The sequence below is a fragment of the Rhinatrema bivittatum genome, chromosome 9, assembly GCF_901001135.1.
Source record: "Rhinatrema bivittatum chromosome 9, aRhiBiv1.1, whole genome shotgun sequence".
Classification (NCBI taxonomy): Eukaryota; Metazoa; Chordata; class Amphibia; order Gymnophiona; family Rhinatrematidae; genus Rhinatrema; species Rhinatrema bivittatum.
Window position 1 is genome coordinate 223,889,469 of NC_042623.1, and position 20,052 is coordinate 223,909,520.

At 48.6% G+C, this 20,052-nt stretch overlaps 1 protein-coding gene across 12 annotated transcripts in view; it reads right to left on the bottom strand.

Moving 5' to 3' along the window:
- YEATS2 (YEATS domain containing 2) overlaps positions 1 to 20,052 on the bottom strand; it is a 799,337-nt gene that overhangs the window by 637,869 nt on the left and 141,416 nt on the right. For all 12 annotated transcript variants that reach the window (XR_003858765.1, XM_029617009.1, XM_029617017.1 and 9 more), the window contains one exon: positions 975 to 1,019. Coding sequence is in view for 11 of the 12 variants with exons in the window: in XM_029617009.1 (XP_029472869.1) it covers positions 975 to 1,019 (45 nt within the window). In the remaining variant the exon portion in view is untranslated. The remainder of the gene's footprint in view (positions 1 to 974; positions 1,020 to 20,052) is intronic.

The following is a 20,052-nucleotide window of genomic DNA, read 5'->3' on the forward strand; positions in this document are numbered from 1 at the left end:
CTCATTGCCAATGGGGAAAAATTCAAAATGGCGCCTGTTCCCACGCTCAGCGGGAACAGACTGAGAGAAGGAGGTAGAAGCTCCCCGAAAGCTCATGCTGCCCTTTGGACCCGAACTACGACCCTCCCGGGGACCGTGGAGGCTCCCTCTCCCCCGGGAGACAAACTGCGCACAAGCCATCTCGTGAGGACCGTGCGCACGCCGCGGCATCACTTCAGAAATTAAAAGCTGAAAAAGAAAATCTCCCCCTTCTTTAAACTACAATTCGTGAAGCCCCCCGCGAAAACAAAAGCGACTCGAAAAAACAATCACAGCCGCGAGGGAAAGGAGAGACCAAAACCAAAAAGTAATAAGAAAGAAAATTTTATTTATTTATTTTTTAAATCAAACCTGCCCGGCAGTCTTTGGGTCATGGACGTTCTGGGGTGAGTGAGCTGGGCTCCCTGGTTTCACTCCCAGCGCTGCTACGCAGTGGGTATAGGGTTCTCAACCCCAGCCGCAGCTGCCTCAGGACCTGGCAACCCCCTGGGAGACTGACAACAGCCCTCTTAGTCATTCTTCAAGATTTTTTTCTTCTCTTCCTTTTTTTTTTTTTTTGTTTAGCTGTCTAGGATTATTATTATTATTTTAAACTAAGTAACCCGAACAAGACTGTAGGGTTTTGCACCTCCACCATCTGCTGGAAACAGAGAAATACTGGCGGATTGTAGGTGGCACCTTGGGATATAAGGCAGAGTCTGTCAAAACTTCTGTCTCCATCTGCTAGAGGGGAGGCAAAACCCAGGAGTCTGGACTGATCCGGGTACGTACAGGGAAATATTATTTCCAGGCCATTCTTAATTTCAGTATTTATCATGCAAACAAAAAATGTAAATCATCACTGCTTTTAAATATAGAAAAGGGGGTGAGCAAGCACAAGCATCAGCATATTAAAAGTCTAGTATACATTGCTAAAAATGCAACAGGATACATACTGTTTCTGCACCAAGTGTCTGCAAACCAGTGTAAGTTCTGTCCAACTGCAGAAAGACAATGAAAGGAGAAAAAAAAAAGTTAACGTGCAAGATCAGATGCAAATAAGAACATAATGCACATCTGTCGTTTATGGCTGACAGATCTCCACGGCTCTGCAAGTGGAAAGAAATTAGCTAGCCAATGATAACTGCTGTAGCTATGCTGGTAAGAAGTTTGCAGAGATTTAAAACTTTACAAAGAAATATCCTTTGCTTACAAACCACCTTGGAAAACCATTCTTATACAAATTTCTATAAAGCACTAACTGATTTTATGATTTATGGGTAAGACAGCCACGAGCATACAGTAAGCAATGTTATTTCTATTCTGATAAATGCACAAAAGACAAGAGGAACTCTAGTGCATAAAATAGAAAAATTGCTTATCTGTAATAGGTGTTATCCCAGGACAGCAGGATGTAGTCCTCACGTATGGGTGACATCGATGGAGCCCTGACACGGAAACACTTCTGTCAAAGTTTCTAGAAACTTTTGACTGGCACACTGAGCCCAATGAGCATGCCCAGCATGCCATGATATTCTCAGCCACAGGGGTCTCCCTTCAGTCTCATTTGTAGCAATAAAAAATGCGAGCGAAAACATAAAATAAAACGTATTGGACCCAACTCCGCGGAGTGGGTTCCATGAGGACTACATCCTGCTGTCCTGGGATAAAGCAAATGTTGCTTACCTGTAACAGGTGTACTCACAGGACAGCAGGATGTTAGTCCTCACATATGGGTGACATCACAGGATGGAGCCCAATCACGGAACACTTTTGTCAAAGTTTCCAGAACTTTGACTGGCCCCTACTGGGCATGCCCAGCATGGCACTAACCCTGCAGCCAGCAGGGGTCCCCCCTTCAGTCTTGTTTAAAAGCTACAGGTAGTGCCGAAAAATAAAATAAGAAAACGTTATGAACCCAACACCGCGGGGCGGCGGGCGGGTTTCGTGAGGACTAACATCCTGCTGTCCTGTGAGAACACCTGTTACAGGTAAGCAACATTTGCTTTCTCACAGGACAAGCAGGATGGTAGTCCTCACATATGGGTGAGTACAGAGCTGAGGATGTCCTAACATGCACCAAATGTACCCAACAGCGTGCAACAGGCACGAAAACTGGGGTGGAATTTGGTAGAGGGCATCCTGAACCCCACCGGGCAGGCGGAAGGGTGTGAGTACGTCACGTTGGAAATAAGTTACGCAGGACAGACTGGCCAAAGATGGAATCTTGTCTTCCGGTTTTGTCCAAGCAACAGTGGGCTGCGAAAGTATGGAGAGAACTCCAAGTGGCAGCCCTGCAAATGTCAGGAAGCGGCACCGATCGTAGGTGTGCTACTGAAGTCGCCATGGCCTTCACAGAGTGTGCCTTAACACGATCTTGAAAAGGAATGCCTGCTTGCTGATAGCGGAAGGATATGCAATCCGCCAACCAGGAGGAGAGTCTGCTTACCCACAGGTTGCCCTAATTTGTTGGGATGGAAAGAGACGAATAACTGAGTGCTCTTCCTGTGGGCAACTATACGGTTAGATGGAAAGCTAGAGCCCATTTACAGTCAAGGGTATGCAGAGCCTGTTCCCCTGGATTGGAATGGGGCCTGGGAAAGCAGGTAGGTAGTATGATGGATTGATTAATGTGAAACTCCGAAACTACCTTAGGTAAAACTTTATGGTGAGTGCGGACTACCGCCTGGTCCTGCAGGAGTTTAGTGTAAGGCGAATTGGTAACTAGGGCCTGTAATTCACTAACCCTGCGAGCTGAAGTAATAGCTAAAAGGAAAATCACTTTCCATGTGAGATATTTTAGGTCACAGGAGTGAAGAGGTTCGAATGGAGGTTTCATTAGCCGACCGAGAACCAGATTAAGGTCCCAAGAATGGGACGGAGGACGTAAAGGTGGCTTGATATGGAGCAAGCCCTTCAAAAAGTGTGTTACGAGGGGTTGTACTGATATAGGGACATCCCAGACACCTTTATGGAAGGCGGCTACCGCACTAACATGCATTCTGATAGAAGAGGTCTTTAGACCTGACTCTGACAAATGCCAGAGATAGTCCAAAAACCTTGGGATTGGACAGGAAAAGGGATCAAGGGATTGCGAAGTGCACCATGATGTGTACCTTTTCCATTTATAGGAATAAGATTTTCTCGTGGAAGGCTTCCGTGAACCAATCAGGACACGAGAAACCGAATCTGAAAGGTTAAGTGGTTGAAGGATTAACCTTTCAACATCCATGCCGTCAGGGACAAGGCCTGAAGATTGGGAAGAAGTAGGCCTCCACCGTTTTGAGTGATCAGATGCGGGTCCGTTCCTAAGGGAATGTGCCTGCAGATGGAGAGATCCTGGAGTATGGGAAACCACACTTGGCGTGGCCAGTGAGGTGCTATCAGGATCATGGTTCCCTTGTCCTACCGTAGCTTCACGAGAGTCTGAGAGAAGAAAAAGTGGAGGGAATGCATAGAGCAGACCGGTTGCCCACGAGAGGGAGAATGCATCTCTGGGCTGAGAGCACTTGCTCCGAATGAGGGAGCAGTAATTGTCCACTTTGTGGTTCTGAGGGGACGCAAAGAGGTCTATCTGGGGTTATCCCCATTGGCGAAAGATTGAGGTCACTACCGAGGGGTTGAGAGACCACTCGTGTGGCTGGAAGACGCGACTCAGTTTGTCTACCAAGACATTGTCCACTCCCGGCAAGTAGGTGGCCCTGAGGTACATCGAGTGGGAGAGTGCTTCTGTCCAAATCTGCACAGCTTCCTGACTCAGGAGAAAGGAGCCTGTGCCTCCCCTGCTTGTTGATGTACCACATGGCCACCTGGTTGTCCGTCTGAATCAGGATGACGTGATTTGATAGGCGATCCTGAAAAGCCCTGAGAGCATATCGCATTGCTCGAAGTTCTAGGACGTTTATCTGATGTTTGGCTTCCTCTGGAGACCAAGACCCTTGTGTCTGTAGATTGTCCACGTGGGCTCCCCACCCGAGGTTGGAAGCGTCGGTGCTGAGAATGAGTTGAGGATCTGGCACTTGAAAAGGCAGTCCCTGGAGGAGATTGGTCTGATCTTTCCACCAGGCGAGAGACAGGCGGAGAGAGTTGGTGATGTGGGCAATGGTTGACAGAAGCTGTATAGCTTGAATCCATTGTGACCTCAGAGTCCAATGTATGAGTCTCATGGCCAGTCGGGCCATTGGTGTAACATGGACGGAGGATGCCATGTGTCCCAGCAGGACGAGGAATTGGCGAGCTGTTGCTGTATGTTGAGACTGCAACTGGTGAGTGAGAGACACGAGTGTTAGTGCTCGTGTCTAGGTAGAAAGGCTTTTGCCTGTAAAGTGTCCAAGTCTGCCCCAATGAACGACAAGTTTTGAAATGGGATTAAATAGGATTTCTCGTAGTTGACAAGAAATCCTAGAGAAGTTAGAGTGTGCAGGGTCAAAACGAGGGCCAACCGAGCAGCTTGCTGGGTTGGAGCCCTGATTAATCAGTTGTCCAGATAGGGGTAGACGTGGACACCTTCTTTCCTGAGGAAAGCTGCTACAACTACGAGGCATTTGGTGAAGACTCGTGGTGCAGACGCAAGGCCAAAGGGAAGCACTCGATATTGATAGTGCTTTGGGCCTACTAAAAACCTGAGGTACTTGCAATGAGTTGGAGTGATCGCAATGTGTGTGTTTGCGTCCTGGAGGTCCAGAGAGCAGAGCCAGTCTCCTCTTTGTAGAAGAGGTAGAAGCGAGCCCAAGGTTACCATCTTGAACTTTTCCCGCTGGAGGTACTTGTTGAGAGCACGTAGGTCCAGAATTGGACGAAACCCCTAAGATTTTTTGGGGATCAAAAAGTACTGGGAATAGAACCCTAGGCCTTGCTGCGAGAGTGGGACGGGTTCTATTGCTCTCAACTGGAGAAGAAGGGAAACCTCCTGCTCCAGAAGGACAGAGTGGTCGGATACTCTCCACGCCTGCAGGGGTGGTGAGTCCAGTGGTAGAGCAAGAAAGTTTAGCTGGTAACCTTGAGCAATGATTGCTAGCACCCATTGGTCGGTTGTGATTGAACGCCACATGTTGTGAAAGTGGCACAATCGACCTCCCACTGGTATGCTTGGCAGAGGAATCAGGCTGCAGCTCTCCAAGTGAAAATCAAAAACCTGAAGCAGACCCCAGCTGGGGAGCTGCTTGTGGCTTTTGCTTTCGGGCCTCGCGAGGCTGAGGACCTTGCTGGTTCTTCCTTGGACGGAAGAATGACTTCTTAAGAGTCCTTCCTGAAGGGCTGTCTTGAGGGGGAAGTCGGAAGGTATCGATGAGAGCTGTTTAAGGGTCTCATGATGGTCCTTTAATTCAGCCACCATTTGCTGGATCTGCTCTCTGAACAGATTGTCTCCTACACATGGTAGGTCAGATAGCCTGTCTTGTACTTCTGGGCGAAGGTCAGGAGATTTGAGCCAGGCCCATCATCTTGCCGAAATGGCAGCTGCAAACACTCTAGTAGAGGTGTCTAAGCTGTTCTTATCTCATGCTTTCCTGCCTCAAACCCTTTGTTGACAAGGATTTGAAGCTGGTCTTGGAATTGTTCAGGCAGGGTTTCAGAGAAGTCCTGTATCTGTTTGAAGATGACCCTATTGTATTGGGTCATATACAGCTGGTAAGCAGCAATTCTGAGATGAGCATGGCCCCTTGGAACACTCGTCGACCAATATTGTCTAGGAACTTGTGTTCCTTAACAGGAGGGGTAGATGAGTGAGGCTTCGTCCTTTTTGCTTTCTTTTGAGCCGATTCTACCACAACTGAGTTGTGGTCGAGCTGAGATTTTTGAAAGCCAGGGGCTGACTGCACTAAATAGGTAGTGTCAGCTTTTCTATGGACTGGGGCAATGGATCCAGGGTTTTCCCAGTTCTTTTTGAGGAGGTCAAGAAGAACTTGATGAATGGGAATAGAAGTGATCACTTTAGGGGCATCCAGGAACTGGAGCAACTCCATCATCTGGTGCCTATCATCTTGCTCCGTCCGAAGCTGAAAAGGGACAAACTCAGACATTTCCTTCACAAAATTAATGAAAGAAAGGTCCTCTGGAGGAGAACACTTTCTACTTTCAGCAGGAGAGGGAGGTGAAGGTAAGTCATCTGTGTCTGAAGAAGTATCATCACCCCAGGTGTCATAAGGATCAGCAGACTGACCTGTAGGACGAGAAGGGGGTTGGATACCCGAAGGCCCCGGCCGAGGCTCCAAGAAAAATCGAAGGAATCGCCGGGGGCACCGTAGATGGCCTGGAGGGCATCGGTGCTGATATCGAAGGCATCGATGGCGCCGAAGTACCTATCGCCCCCGATGAATGGATCGGTGGCGAGGGACGAATTGGCATCGATGGCTGAGGCAAAACTCCCGAAGGAGGAATGCGGAAATGTGTTTCTCCTCCCGATGAAGCTGTCAACGGGGAGCGCACCGGAGCCATCGGAGACCCGGGAACCACCGGTGGAAGGGCGGTTATGAGCGCCTCCATCCGGAATAGCAGTGGTGCCAGCACTGCTGGAATCGGGTCGATGACAGGTTCCACAATCGGTGCTGGTGTTGGTGCCGAAGGTACCTGGAGTCGTTGCATCGCCTTGTCGATGGCCTCCTGGACCAGCTGGTCCAGTTCTTCCTGGAAACCTGGAGCAAGCAGCCCCGGCTCCGTGACAGAAGCGGGAGGCGGAGGCACAGTCGGAGGGACCACCTTTACAGGCGTAATCGCGACTCCCAAACCCCGATCGGGTGAGGGTGGCCTCGATGCCCCAGTCGCAGGAATGGTCGATGCCGTTCCTGGATGGGGTTTCTTCGATGGTGGCTCGGACAGTGGCGAGGTTGATGATTTCGCTCCCTCGACGGTCCGAGTCTTACGATGCCGATGGTGATGTTTCTCCCTATGATCCCCTCGATCCTGTGGGGAAGTAACGGGTGCCGATGGCCGTGAAGACGTCTGGACGGTGGTTGATACTGGTGCAACGTCGACGGTGCCGGTTCCGATGACGTCGATGGAATGGACGGCGTCAGGGTGTGAGTACAGAAGAGGAGTCCCATCTTCTCCATCCTTGCCTTGCGACCTTTGGGTGTTATGAGGGCACATTTGGTGCAAGTCAGGACATCATGCTCATGGCCTAAAGACATTACACAGATGCCATGAGGGTCTGTGATAGACATGGTGCGAGTACAGTCCTGGCACGGCGGAACCCAGACACCATGGCTATAGAAAAAAATCGGGCTGCGGGACGGACGGCGGCCAGTAGGCCGCAAGGGCCAAACTAGATGGTAATCGACGGAAAACTGTCAAAAAACTTACCGGAGTACCGCGGGCTAGAGAGAAGTTAGAGGAGGGACCCCTGTGGGGCAATTTAACATTAGTTAATTCCGTGGGGAAAATTCCTGTCAGGAACCACAGAGCTCCTACACCGCGAGGCTACTGCAGCGTGGAAAAAAAGAAGACTGAAGGGGGACCCCTGCTGGCTGCAGGGCTAGTGCCATGCTGGGCATGCCCAGTAGGGACCAATCAAAGTTCTGGAAACTTTGACAAAAGTGTTCCGTGATTGGGCTCCATCCTGTGATGTCACCCATATGTGAGGACTACCATCCTGCTTGTCCTGTGAGAACACCTATTACAGGTAAGCAATTTTGCTTTATCCCAGGACAAGCAGGATGATAGTCCTCACATATGAGTGATTAGCAAGCTACAGGCTAAGTCATCTTTGTTGTTGACCAACAGTGCACAACTTGTGCAACAGGCACAACTGGTGCGATGTTGGAAAAAAATGAGGCAGCCTGAAATCACAGCAGGTTGGATGTGGAAGGAGTTGGGTATTAAACTGGGAACAAGTTCTTTAAGACAGATTGGCCATAGGCAGAATCTTGTCGTCCTTCCTTGTCCAAACAGTACTGTGCTGCAAAGGTGTGAAGAGAACTCCAAGTTGCAGCTTTACAGATATCAGCAATAGGGACTGAACGACAGTGTGCTACTGATGTTGACATAGCCCTTACTGAGTGCGCTTTTACTCGACCCTGGAGAGGAATGCCTGTTTTTTCATAGCAGAATTCGATACAGTCTGTTAGCCAGTTGGAGAAACTTTGTTTTCCCACTGCAACTCCTGGTTTATTTTTGTCAAAAGAAATGAAGAGTTGGGTGGATTTTCTATGGACTGCAGTGCGGTTCAGGTAAAAAGCTAGCGCACGTTTACAATCTAAGGCGTGCAAAACTCTCTCACCCTGGTGAGAGTGTGGCCTTGGAAAGAAAGTAGGTAAGACTATGGATTGATTGAGGTGAAAATTCGTTACCACTTTTTGTAGGAATTTGGGGTGAGTGTGAAGGAATACTCAGTCATGCAGGAACCTTGTGTAGGGTGAGTATGTGACAAGCACTTGTAACTCACTGACCCTCCTAGTAGAAGTAATGGCTATGAGGAAAATTACTTTCCATGTAAGACATTTTTCATCACAGGAATGCAGAAGCTCAAACGGGGATCGCATGAGCCTCGCTAGTACTAAATTTAGGTCCCATTCAGTAACCGGTGGTCGAATGGGAGGCTTAAGGTGGAGTAAGCCCCTCATAAACCGACTCACTAGGGGTTGTGCTGTTATCGGTGCATCCCCTATTCCCTTGTGGAATGCCGCTATGGCACTTAGGTGTACCCGCACAGAGGATGTCTGGAGACCAGAATCCGAAAGGTGGCACAGGTAATCCAATAAAGAAGAGTGGGGCAAGAGAAAGGGTCAAAACCTTTTTGTGTGCACCACTTGGTAAATCTGGTCCACTTAGAGTGGTAAGATTTACATGTGGAAGGCTTTCATGAAGCTACGAGAACTTTAGAGACTTGAGTTGAAAGATTAAGTGGTTGCAGAATTAAGCTTTCAACATCCAAGCTGTTAGGGCAAGAGTTGGCAGGTTGGGATGATGCAACTTGCCCTGATTCTGAGTTATGAGAGTGGGTGCTGTGCCCAGGCGAATTGGTTCTCTGATCGAGAAGTATGGAAAACCATACTTGTCGAGGCCAGTACGAGGCTATGAGTATCATTGACCCTCTGTCCTGTTGTATCTTCACGAGAGTTTTGGATATGAGTGGAATCGGAGAATACGCATATAGAAGTCCTGTGTTCAAGGGGCAAGCAAAGGTGTCCCTAGGGAACATTTGTCGACGGCCTTGGAGGGAGCAAAATCTTTCCACTTTGTGATTCAGTTTGGACGCAAGGTCTATGGTTGGGCGACCTCAGCGTTGAAAGATTTTGCTCGATATACCGGGATCCAGAGACCATTCATGGGGATGGAAACGCCGACTAAGATAGTCTGCTAGGACATTTTGTATGCCTGCCAGATAAGTTGCTCGGAGATGCATGGAGTGCTCAAGAGCCCAAGCCCAAATCTGTACTGCTTCTTGAAAGAGCAGATAAGAGCCCGAGCCTCCCTGCTTGTTTATGCACCACATTGCTACTGTGTTCTCTGTCTATCAAAACAGTCTTGTTTGAGAGGCAGTCTTTGAAGGCATAAAGGGCATAACACATCGCTCGAAGTTCTAAGAAGTTTATCTGACTCTTCATTTCGAGCGTAGTCCACATATCTTGTGTTTGAAGGTTGTTGACGTGCGCTCCCCATCCCAAGTTGGAGGCATCCGTGGTCAAGATGACTTGTGGAGTTGATTGCTGGAATGGTAGACCAGCTTTCAAGGCAGTTTGGTTTGTCCACTAGTGAAGCGAAAGGCGTAATTGGTGGGTGATTTGAACTGTGTACGACAGTGATTGGAAACCTTGGAACCATTGAGATTTCAAAGTCCATTGAGTTCTTCGCATGGCTAACATGTACTGTAGAGACCATGTGTCCTAGTAGCACTAGAAGTTGATGGGCAGAGGCGAAATGGCAATGGGTTATAGAGTTCGCCAAGCGTGCTAGATTGTGGCACGGTCGTTTAGAAGAAAAGCTTTTGCCACTGTGGTGTCGAGGTCTGTTCCGATGAACATGAGGAGCTGAGACGGCTCGATGTGGGATTTTTGATAGTTGATTAGAAATCCCAGGGAGTGTAATAGTGTTATTGTGCTTTTTAAGGCAGACAGAGCTCCCTGTCCAGATGGACTCCTGATTAGCCTATCGTCTAGATAGGGAAAAACATGAATGCTGTTTTTTCTTAGATGTGCAGCAGCCACTGCTAGACATTTTGTAAATACTCAAGGTGCAGAAGTGAGTCAAATGGCAGGACTCGATACTGGTAATGATGTTTTTCCATGACAAATCGTAGGTACTTGCGATGTTGTGTGGAAATGGGTATGTGTGCATACGCGTCTTGAAGATCTAGAGAACAGGGCCAATCTCCCTGTTAAAGCAAAGGAAGGATGGTTCCCAGGGATACCATCCGGAACTTTTCCTTTTGAAGAAATTTGTTGAGATTGCGGAGGTCTAAGATGGGGCGAAGGCCGCTTGTTTTCTTTGGAATTAGGAAATAGCGGGAATAGAACCCTTTGCCTTGTTGAAACCAGGGAACTGGTTCGATAGCCCTGGTAGTCAGCAGGGTTGAGAGTTCTACTTGAAGTTGAGATGTGATAACAGTGCATGTCCAAAGTGGGATGGGTGGAGAATGCGGGGGTGTTGTGTTGAATTTGAGTCGGTATCCCCGATTCAGTATGGCTAATACCCATTGATCTTTGGTGATGTGACTCCATTGGTCTTTGAAATGGAGTCGACCTCCTACAGGTAAGTGGGGCATGGGATTGATGGAGAGGTTTCTGTTTTCTTGATGTTCTTCAAAAACCAGCTGCTGGTCCTGTTTGTGGAGGAGGATGGGTTTTTGTTTGCTTTGGCTGGCATCGACGTCCTCTTTGTGGTGGACAGTAGGGACGTGCCGAAGAAGTAGGTGGATGGTACCTTCTAAGCCTATAGAAGGGCCTCCTAGTGTCCCTTCTGGTGGGTTTTCGTACTGAGGATGGCTAATCCGATGGCAATCTGTACACCTGATGGAGTGTCCTGTGGTGATCTTTTAGTTGGGAGACAGTGTCCTGAATTTTTTCCCCAAAGAGATTATCACCAGTACATGGGAGATCTGACCGCCTCTCTTGGACTTCTAACCTGAGGTCCAAGGCCTTGAGCCAAGCCCACCTCCATGCACCGATTCCAGCGGCTGAAACACGGGCGGATGTTTCGTGGTTGCCAGACTCGAGGCCTTTGGCAGAGTGTTTAGTGGCAGCTGCTGTTGTTGAGGGAGGTTATCAGCAGTATCTTGAACTTGTTTCCACAAGTTTCTTTGATATTGCGTCATATATAGCTGGTATGCCACAATCCTGGATACCAGCATGGATCCCTGAAAAACCTCTCTTCCTAAGCCATCTAAGAATTTCTGTTCTTTTCCTGGTAGGGCAGAAGAGTGTGGTTTTTGCTTCCTGGCTTTTTTCTGATCCAATTCAACGACAACTGAGGTGTGGCAATTGTGGTTTCCGGAAACCTGGGGTATGTTGGACCAGGTATGTTGAGTCTGTTCACAGCAGGTACAGAGCAAGGATGTTCCCATAATCGATGCTGAAGTTACAGAAGCACTTCATGAATGGGTATCGCCATCACCTCCTTTGGTGCATCTATAAATTGTAACACTTCAAGAGTTTTGTGTCTTGTATCCTCTTCAGTAAGCAATTCAAAGGGAATTGCATCTGCCATTTCCTTTATGAAGTTTGCAAAGGATAGGTCCTCAGGAGGGGACTTCCTTCTCTCTTCTGGTGGAGAAGGTTCTGATTCTAAATCTTCGGTATCAGTGTCAGTGTCTACATCCTCCCAAGGACTATAGTGAGGCTGAAAATGTGATCCAGAGGGATCCAAGTTGTCTTTTGGAAGAGGATGTTTTGTTTTAGAAGCAGACTTCGATGGTTGACTTGGAATCTGCTTTGGCATCGAAGGAGGCAGAAAAGGCATTGATGGGGAATCTAAAGGCATCGATGGCAATCGATGGCCGGCATTGCCCGATGGACCAGGTCATGAAGGCATCGATGGTAATGAAGGTGTGCAGGGGTTCTGAAGACCCGATGGCCCCGGGAAGGAATTAGAGTCCTTTCCATCATCCTCCAATTAGCCTAGGATAGGAATTGAAGGAATCATCGATGGATGTTTAGGCATCAACGGTGTTGATGGCTGCATCGGGGGAGCCATCGGTGGCATTGGTATCGGTGCTGGAAAGGCACCGATTAAGGCGTCGATCGACTGTTCTGGCATCGATGCCGGTGATTGTACCGGTGCTGGCATCGAAGGAGGCTGGAATCTTTTGAAAGCCTCGACGATTGCCTGTTGAACAATGGAAGTCACTTCTTCCCTGGAGTCTGAGACTGGGTCCACTGTCACAGGAGAAGGTAAGACTGGCGCTACTGGCACTTCCACCACAGAGTGTGGTGGCACAGTCTCTGACACCAATCCCGGTGGAGAGCGTCTTGGTATCTCGAGTACAGAGGGGCATGGCTGCTCTAATACCCGGATCCGCTTCGGCATCAGCTCGATGTCCTTCGGTGCCAATGCGGATACCATTTCTCCTGATGGAACGGAGACAGAACGGTGTCGATGGAGTCTCTTTTCACGAAGCTCTCTAGTGAATATCGATGAAGACGCTTTGAAGATCCGGATGGGGCCGGTGATGGATGGTCATCTGCTTTTTTTCTTTCCTCGATGTTTTTCAACAGAGGGTGAGGATTTCTTCGGTGACGATGTCGAAGATGATGGAGTGATCTTTTTAAACAGCTCCTCCATTTTATCCAAACAGGCACGCCTGCCCTTCGGTGTCATCTGGGCGCAGGTAGTACATGTATGGACATCGTGGCCTGTTCCCAGGCATAAAACGCAAACATCATGCGGGTCTGTTATCAACATTGTTCGGGTACAATTTGGACATTTTCTGAATCCAGAGGCCACGGTAAAAAAACGGGCTGGGTAACGGTCGATGGCTTGCGGATACCAAGTAAAAGGTGACCAGAATCGACCCAAAAACTGACTCAAAAACTACTCACTGAATGGTATGTCGAAGGGAGACCCGAGTAGACAATTTTGTGACTGAAAAGTTATATTTTCCGTGAGGAAAAAGTGTGACGAAAACTCACAGATATCCTATCACGCAAGGCTTACAGCAATGCAGAAAAAGAGAGACTGAAGGGGGACCCCTGTGGCTGAGAATATCATGCCAGTCAGAAGTTTTTCCGTGTCAGGGCTCCATCGATGATGTCACCCATATGTGAGGACTATCATCCTGCTTGTCCTGGGATAATAATCATTCCAACTGGAAGCAACAGGACATGCTTCCAATGCAACTATCATCAAGAACAAGAGACATTTTATTTACACAATATATTATTATTAGGTTGGCTGAGCAGTTTCCTTCTGCTCCTTCTGGTTTACAGCTCAATTGCATCTAGTCTCTACTACTCTTGGGGGAATTCTGCACAAAATAAAATATAAAATTCTGCGCACAAAAACTTAAAATTCTGCAAAATTCTGCATATTTTATACTGGTCAAAATAAAGCAAATGTTGCTTATCTGATGTAACAGGTGTTCTCACAGGACAGCAGGATGTTAGTCCTCACAAATGGGTGACATCGAGGATGGAGCCCAACCACGGAAAAACTTCTGTCAAAGTTTCTGGAACTTTCACTGGCCCCTACTGGGCATGCCCTAACTTGTTAGGATGGAAAGAGACTAATAATTGAGTGCTCTTTCTGTGGGTAACTGTACGGTCTAGATAGAAAGCTAGAGCACGTTTACAGTCGAGGGTATGCAGAGTCTGTTCCCCGGAGTTGGAGTGGGGCCTGGGAAAGAAAATAGGTAGTATGATGGATTGATTAATTTGAAACTCCGAAACTACCTTAGGTAAGAATTTAGGGTGAGTGCGGAGTACCGCCCGGTCCTGCAGGAGTTTAGTGTAAGGCGGGTAGGTAACTAGGGCCTGTAACTCACTAACCCTGAGAGCTGAAGTGATAGCCAAAAGGAAAATCACTTTCCATGTGAGATATTTAAGGTCACAGGAGTGAAGAGGTTCGAAGGGTGGTTTCATAAGGCGACCAAGAACCAGATTAAGGTCCCAAGATGGGGCCGGAGGACGTAAAGGTGGCTTCAAATGGAGCAAGCCTTTGAGAAAGCGTGTTACAAGGGGTTGTACTGAAATGGGAACACCCCCGGATACCTTTATGGAAGGCGGCTACCGCACTGACATGCATTCTAATGGAAGAGGTCTTTAGACCAGATTCTGACAAATGCCAAAGATAGTCCAAAAATTTAGGAATTGGACAGGAAAGGGGATCAAGGGACTGAGAAGTGCACCATGATGTGTACCTTTTCCATTTATAGGAGTAAGATTTTCTTGTGGAAGGCTTTCGTGAAGCGATGAGGACACGAGAAACTGAATCCGATAGGTTAAGTGGTTGAAGGACTAACCTTTCAACATCCATGCCGTCAGGGACAAGGCTTGGAGATTGGGATGGAGGAGGCATCTGTCGTTTTAAGTGATCAGATGCGGGTCCTTTCCCAAGGGAATGTTCCTGCGGATGGAGAGATCCTGGAGTATGGGAAACCACACTTGGCGTGGCCAGTGATGTAGCTTCACAAGAGTCTTCGACAGAAGAGGAAGTGGTGGGAATGCATAAAGCAGACCGGTTGACCACGGGAGGGAGAATGCATCCCTGGGCCGAGAGTGCTGAGTCCGAATGAGAGAGCAGTAATTGGCCACTTTGTGGTTCTGAGGGGACGCAAAGAAGTCTGTGTGTGGATATGTGTGGATAACCCCATTGCTGGAAAAGAGAGGGATTGAGTGACCACTCGTGTGGTTGGAAGACACGGCTCAGCCGGTCTGCCAAGACATTTTCTACCCCCGGCAAGTAGGTGGCCCTGAGGTACATCGAACGGGAGAGGGCTTCTGCCCAAATCTGCGCAGTTTCCTGACAGAGAAGGAAGGAGCCTGTACCTCCCTGCTTGTTGATGTACCACATGGCCACCTGATTGTCCGTCTGAATCAAGATTACGTGATTTGATAGGCAATCTTGAAAGGCCCGGAGAGCGTATCGGATTGCCCGAAGCTCCAGGAAATTTATCTGGTGTTTGGCTTCCTCTAGAGACCAGAATCCTTGAGTTTGTAAATTGTTTACATGGGCTCCCCAGCCGATGGAGGCGTCGGTGGTGAGAATTATTTGAGGATCTGGTGGATGAAAGGGCAAGCCTTGGAGGAGGTTGGATTGATTTGTCCACCAGGCAAGAGACAGACGGAGTGCATGGGTGATGCGAACAATGGTCGACAGAGGCTGAGTGGCTTGTATCCATTGTGATTTTAGAGTCCACTGCATGACTCTCATGGCTAGACGGGCCATTGGAGTCACATAACTGAAGAGGCCATGTGTCCCAACAGAATGAGGAATTGGTGAGCTGTTGCTGTGGGTTGAGACTGCAATTAGCAAGCTAGGGACACAAGGGTTTGGACACGTTGATGAGGAAGGAAGGCTTTTGCCTGTAAGATGTCCAAGTCTGCTCCAATGAAGAATAAGGTTTGAGATGGGAGAAAGTAGGATTTCTCGTAATTGACAAGAAATCCCAGCGAAATTAGAGTTCGAATTGTCAGGGTCAGGGAGGACCGAGCGATTTGCTGGGTTGGGGCCCTGATCAACCAATCGTCCACGTAGGGGTATACATAGACGCCTTCCTTCCTGAGGAACGCTGCAACCACTACGAGACATTTGGTGAAAACTCACGGTGCGGATGCTAGACCAAATGGGAGAACTCTGTATTGATAGTGGTTTTGGCCTACTAGAAATCGGAGGTATTTGCGATGAGACTGAGTTATCGCAATGTGGGTATAAGCGTCTTTGAGGTCTAGAGAGCAGAGCCAGTCCTCTCTTTGTAGCAGAAGTAGAAGCGAGCCTAGGGTTACCATCTTGAACTTTTCTCTGTGAAGGTACTTGAGGGCCCGCAAGTCCAGGATTGGTCGAAGTCCTCCTGACTTTTTTGGGATCAGAAAGTACCTGGAATAGAACTCCAGTCCTTGTTGGGAAAGAGGAACGGGTTCTATAGCGTTGGACTGGAGGAGAAGAGATACTTCCTGCTCTAGAAGAACAGAGTGGTCTGTAAGTCTCCACGCTTGTAGAGGCGGAGAGTCCGCAGGAAGAGTTAGAAAGTTTAGATAGTAACCCTGTGCAATTATCGCTAGCACTCCATGATCTGTAGTGATATGATGCCATTTTTCTGTAAAGTGGCTTAGTCGACCTCCTACTGGTATGTTTGGAAGAGGGATTAGGCATCTGCTCTCTAATTGAAAGTCAAAACCCCGACGCAGGACCTGGTTGCGGAGCTGGTGTGGGTTTTTGCTTTCGAGGTTGGCGAGGTTGAGGCTTTTGATAGTATTATCCCCCACACACCAAGACCTGGACTTGGTGTGTGGGGGATAATACTTCCGTGGACGGAAGAATGACTTTTTAGGTTCCTTCTTAAATGGTTGTTTAGAAGGGAAGTCAGAAGAAATTGATGAGAGCTGCTTAAGGGTCTCATGATGATCCTTTAATTCAGCAACTATTTGTTGAATTTGCTCACCAAACAAATTATCCCCTAAACAGGGCAGGTCAGAGAGTCTGTCCTGAACCTCCGGGTGAAGGTCAGAAGACTTAAGCAAAGCCCAGCACCTTGCCGAGATGGCTGTAGCAGACAGTCTAGTGGAAGCATCGAATATGTCATAAGATGTTCGTATTTCATGCTTTCCGGCTTCAAACCCTTTAAGCACTAGGGTTTGAAGTTGTTGCTGGAATTGTTCTGGTAAGGTATCTGAAAACTCTTGTATCTGTTGAAAATGACCCTGTTATATTGGGTCATATATAGCTGATAAGAAGCTATTTTAGAAATAAGCATGGCCCCTTGGTAAACTTTTCTGCCTATACTATCTAGGAACTTACTCTCCTTAGTGGGAGGTATGGATGAGTATGGCTTCATTCTTTTAGCTTTCTTTTGTGCTGACTCCACCACAACAGAGTGGTGGTCTAGCTGAGGTTTTTGAAAGCCAGGTGCTGACTGTACGAGGTAAGTAGAGTCCGCTTTTTTATTTACTGGAGCAACAGATCCAGGAGTTTCCCAATTCTTTTTTAGAAGGTCCAGAAAAACCTGATGAATTGGAAAGGAAGTGATGACTTTTGGGGCATCCAAAAATTGGAGTAATTCCATCATTTGGTGCCTGTCATCTTGCTCCGATTGAAGCTGAAAAGGGACCAATTCCGACATTTCCTTCACAAAATTTGTGAAAGAGAGGTCCTCGGGAGGAGAACGCTTTCTGCTTTCAGCAGGAGAGGGTGGTGAAGGTAAATCATCGGTATCCGTGGAAGAATTATCACCCCAGGTGTCATAAGGATCAGGTTGTTGACCTGTAGGACCCCGAGGGGGTTGGATACCTGAAGGACCCGGTTGAGGCTCCGAGAAACCCGAAGAAATCACCGGGGGCATTGAAAATCCCCTTGGAGGCATCGGTGCCGGCATCGAAGGCCTCGATGGAGCTGATGTACGTATCGCCCCGGAGGAATGTATTGGTGGCGAGGGACGACATGGCACCGATGGAACTACTCCCGAAGGAGGAATTCGATACGGTGTTTCCGTACCCGATGAAATTGGCATCGGGGAGCGCACCGGTGCTGTCGGTGACCCGGGTATTACCGGTGGAAGGGCGGTAACAAGCGCTTCCATCCGTATGAGCAGCGGTGCCAGCGCTGCTGGAATCGGGTCGATGACTGGTTCCACTCTCTGTGGCGGAGTCGGTGCCGAAGGAGTCTGGAACCTTTGCATCGCTTTATCGATGGCCTCCTGGACCAGCCGGTCCAGTTCTTCCCGGAGACCTGGGGTAACAATACCCGGCTCCGCGGAAGAGGGAGGCTGAGGCTGAGCCGGAGGGACCACAGTCACTGGTGGAATCGCGGCTCCCAAACCCCGATGGGGTGAGGGTTGCCTCAATGTCTCAGAAACAGAAGTGGACGGTGCCGCTTCTGATCGAGACTTCTTCGGTGGTGGCTCGGACGGTATCAAGGTCGAAGACTTCGATTCCTCGATGGTCCGAGACTTGCGATGTCGATGACAATGCTTCTCCCTCCGATCCCCACGATCCTCGGGGGAAGGGACGGGGGTCGATGGCCGTGGAGACGTCGATGACAGTCACCGGGAGGTTGCCGACGATGGAAGGACTTCGACAGTGCCAGTTCCGAGGACGTCGATGCGATGGACGGCGGAGTGTGAGCATGGAAAAGGAGTCCCATCTTCTCCATTCTGGCTTTGCGACCTTTTGGTGTCATAAGGGCACATTTGGTGCAAGTCAGGACATCATGCTCACTTCCCAAACATAATACGCAGACTCTGTGAGGGTCTGTGATAGACATGGTGCGCGTACAATCCGGGCACCGACGGAACCCCGACGCCATGGCCATTGACCAAAAATTTAGCCGCGGGACGGTCGATGGCTAGCAGGCCGCGAAGGCAAAACTCGACGGTAGCTGGCGAAAAACGGCAAAAAACTTACCGAAACACCGCGGACTAAATGTAGATAGAGGGGGGACCCCTGTGGGGCGTATTTAACTTCAAAGAAGTTCGAGAAGAATTTCCTGTCAGGAATGTGGTAAGAGCTCCTTCACTGCGCGGAAAAAAGAAGACCGAAGGGGGACCCCTGCTGGCTGCAGGGTTGGTGCCGTGCTGGGCATGCCCAGTAGGGGACAGTCAAAGTTCCAGAAACTTTGACAGAAGTTTTTCCGTGGTTGGGCGCCATCCTCGATGTCACCCATTTGTGAGGACAACCATCCTGCTTGTTCTGTGAGAACACAATTTACACGACAGTCTTTAAGTAATTAAATTTTAAATTAATGCAGAAAAATGTTATTACTTAAATATGCAGAATTTCCCTAGAAATTCACTGTAAAAGTGTCCCTTACACTTGCTCTTCCTACTCCCCTGGCCACTTTGCCTTCTCAGGCCCCAACTCCTCCACCTGCCAGTATATCTCCCCCTCCATCTCTAGGTTCAAGTTTGACCCCGTTCTCAGTACTGCCCCTTACATAGGCTCCTTCTGTCTTTCTCTCTCTCTCACATGCTCCCTCTCTCTAGTGCACAGACACACACCCTCATACAGGTTCCCTCACTCTCTCGCACACACGCATCCCCCTCATACAGGGTCCCTCTCTCTTGCATACACACCCACACAAGCTCCCTTCCTCTCTCATGCATACACCCTCACACAAGCTACCTATGTCTCTTTCACACACCACTTCACACAGGCTCTCTCACACATAGGCAAGCCCTTCACACAGGCTAGCACCCCCCCCCCACACACACACACACACACTCCCTTTTTCATACACACCAGCTCCCATTCTCTCATACACATACTCACTCCTTCACTATCTCATCATATAGGCTCCCTCTCTCTGGCACCCACACTCAAGCACCCCTCCTTGGTCTCTCACACACACCCCTGCTCACCCCTCTGCTCTCTCTTATACCCCCTCCCCCCTCCTCTGCTCTCTCATACCACTTTCCCCCTCCTCTCACACACACCCTCCCCTCCCCCACACACCCCTTTCTACACACACTCACTCTCACCTGGTCCATCTAGGCCACGGGTGGAGCGTGTCCCGCGGTATGCCTGGTCCTTCATCTTCGCTGCAAACGGGGCGCGCTCCATTCGCGGCATGCCAGGGACTCCTCTGCCATTTTCTGTGCAGAATTTGGCAGAGACCCTAACACTCAACTTCAAAAATTAGAAAGATTTAAAATAAAAATGTACAAAAATAAAATGTAATCAACTCAAAATATGATTTGATATAATTGTTGTTCTCCAAAGAATGCATTCTGAGAGAGTGATACTGATGACTCATTTGATTTCTCATGTATCTGCTCAAGAGGAATTTCCCAAGCTATAGCTTTTTCCAAAAATTCACTCACCTTTGGGTGATATCAGAGCCACTGGGCCAAAACACCCTCACTCCCTTTTCAATAGTGATTTGAAAGAAAGAATAAGAACAATTTCCAAAAAGGGATGACTGCACAGCCTCAAAGCGCATCTTTTGAACTGAGCT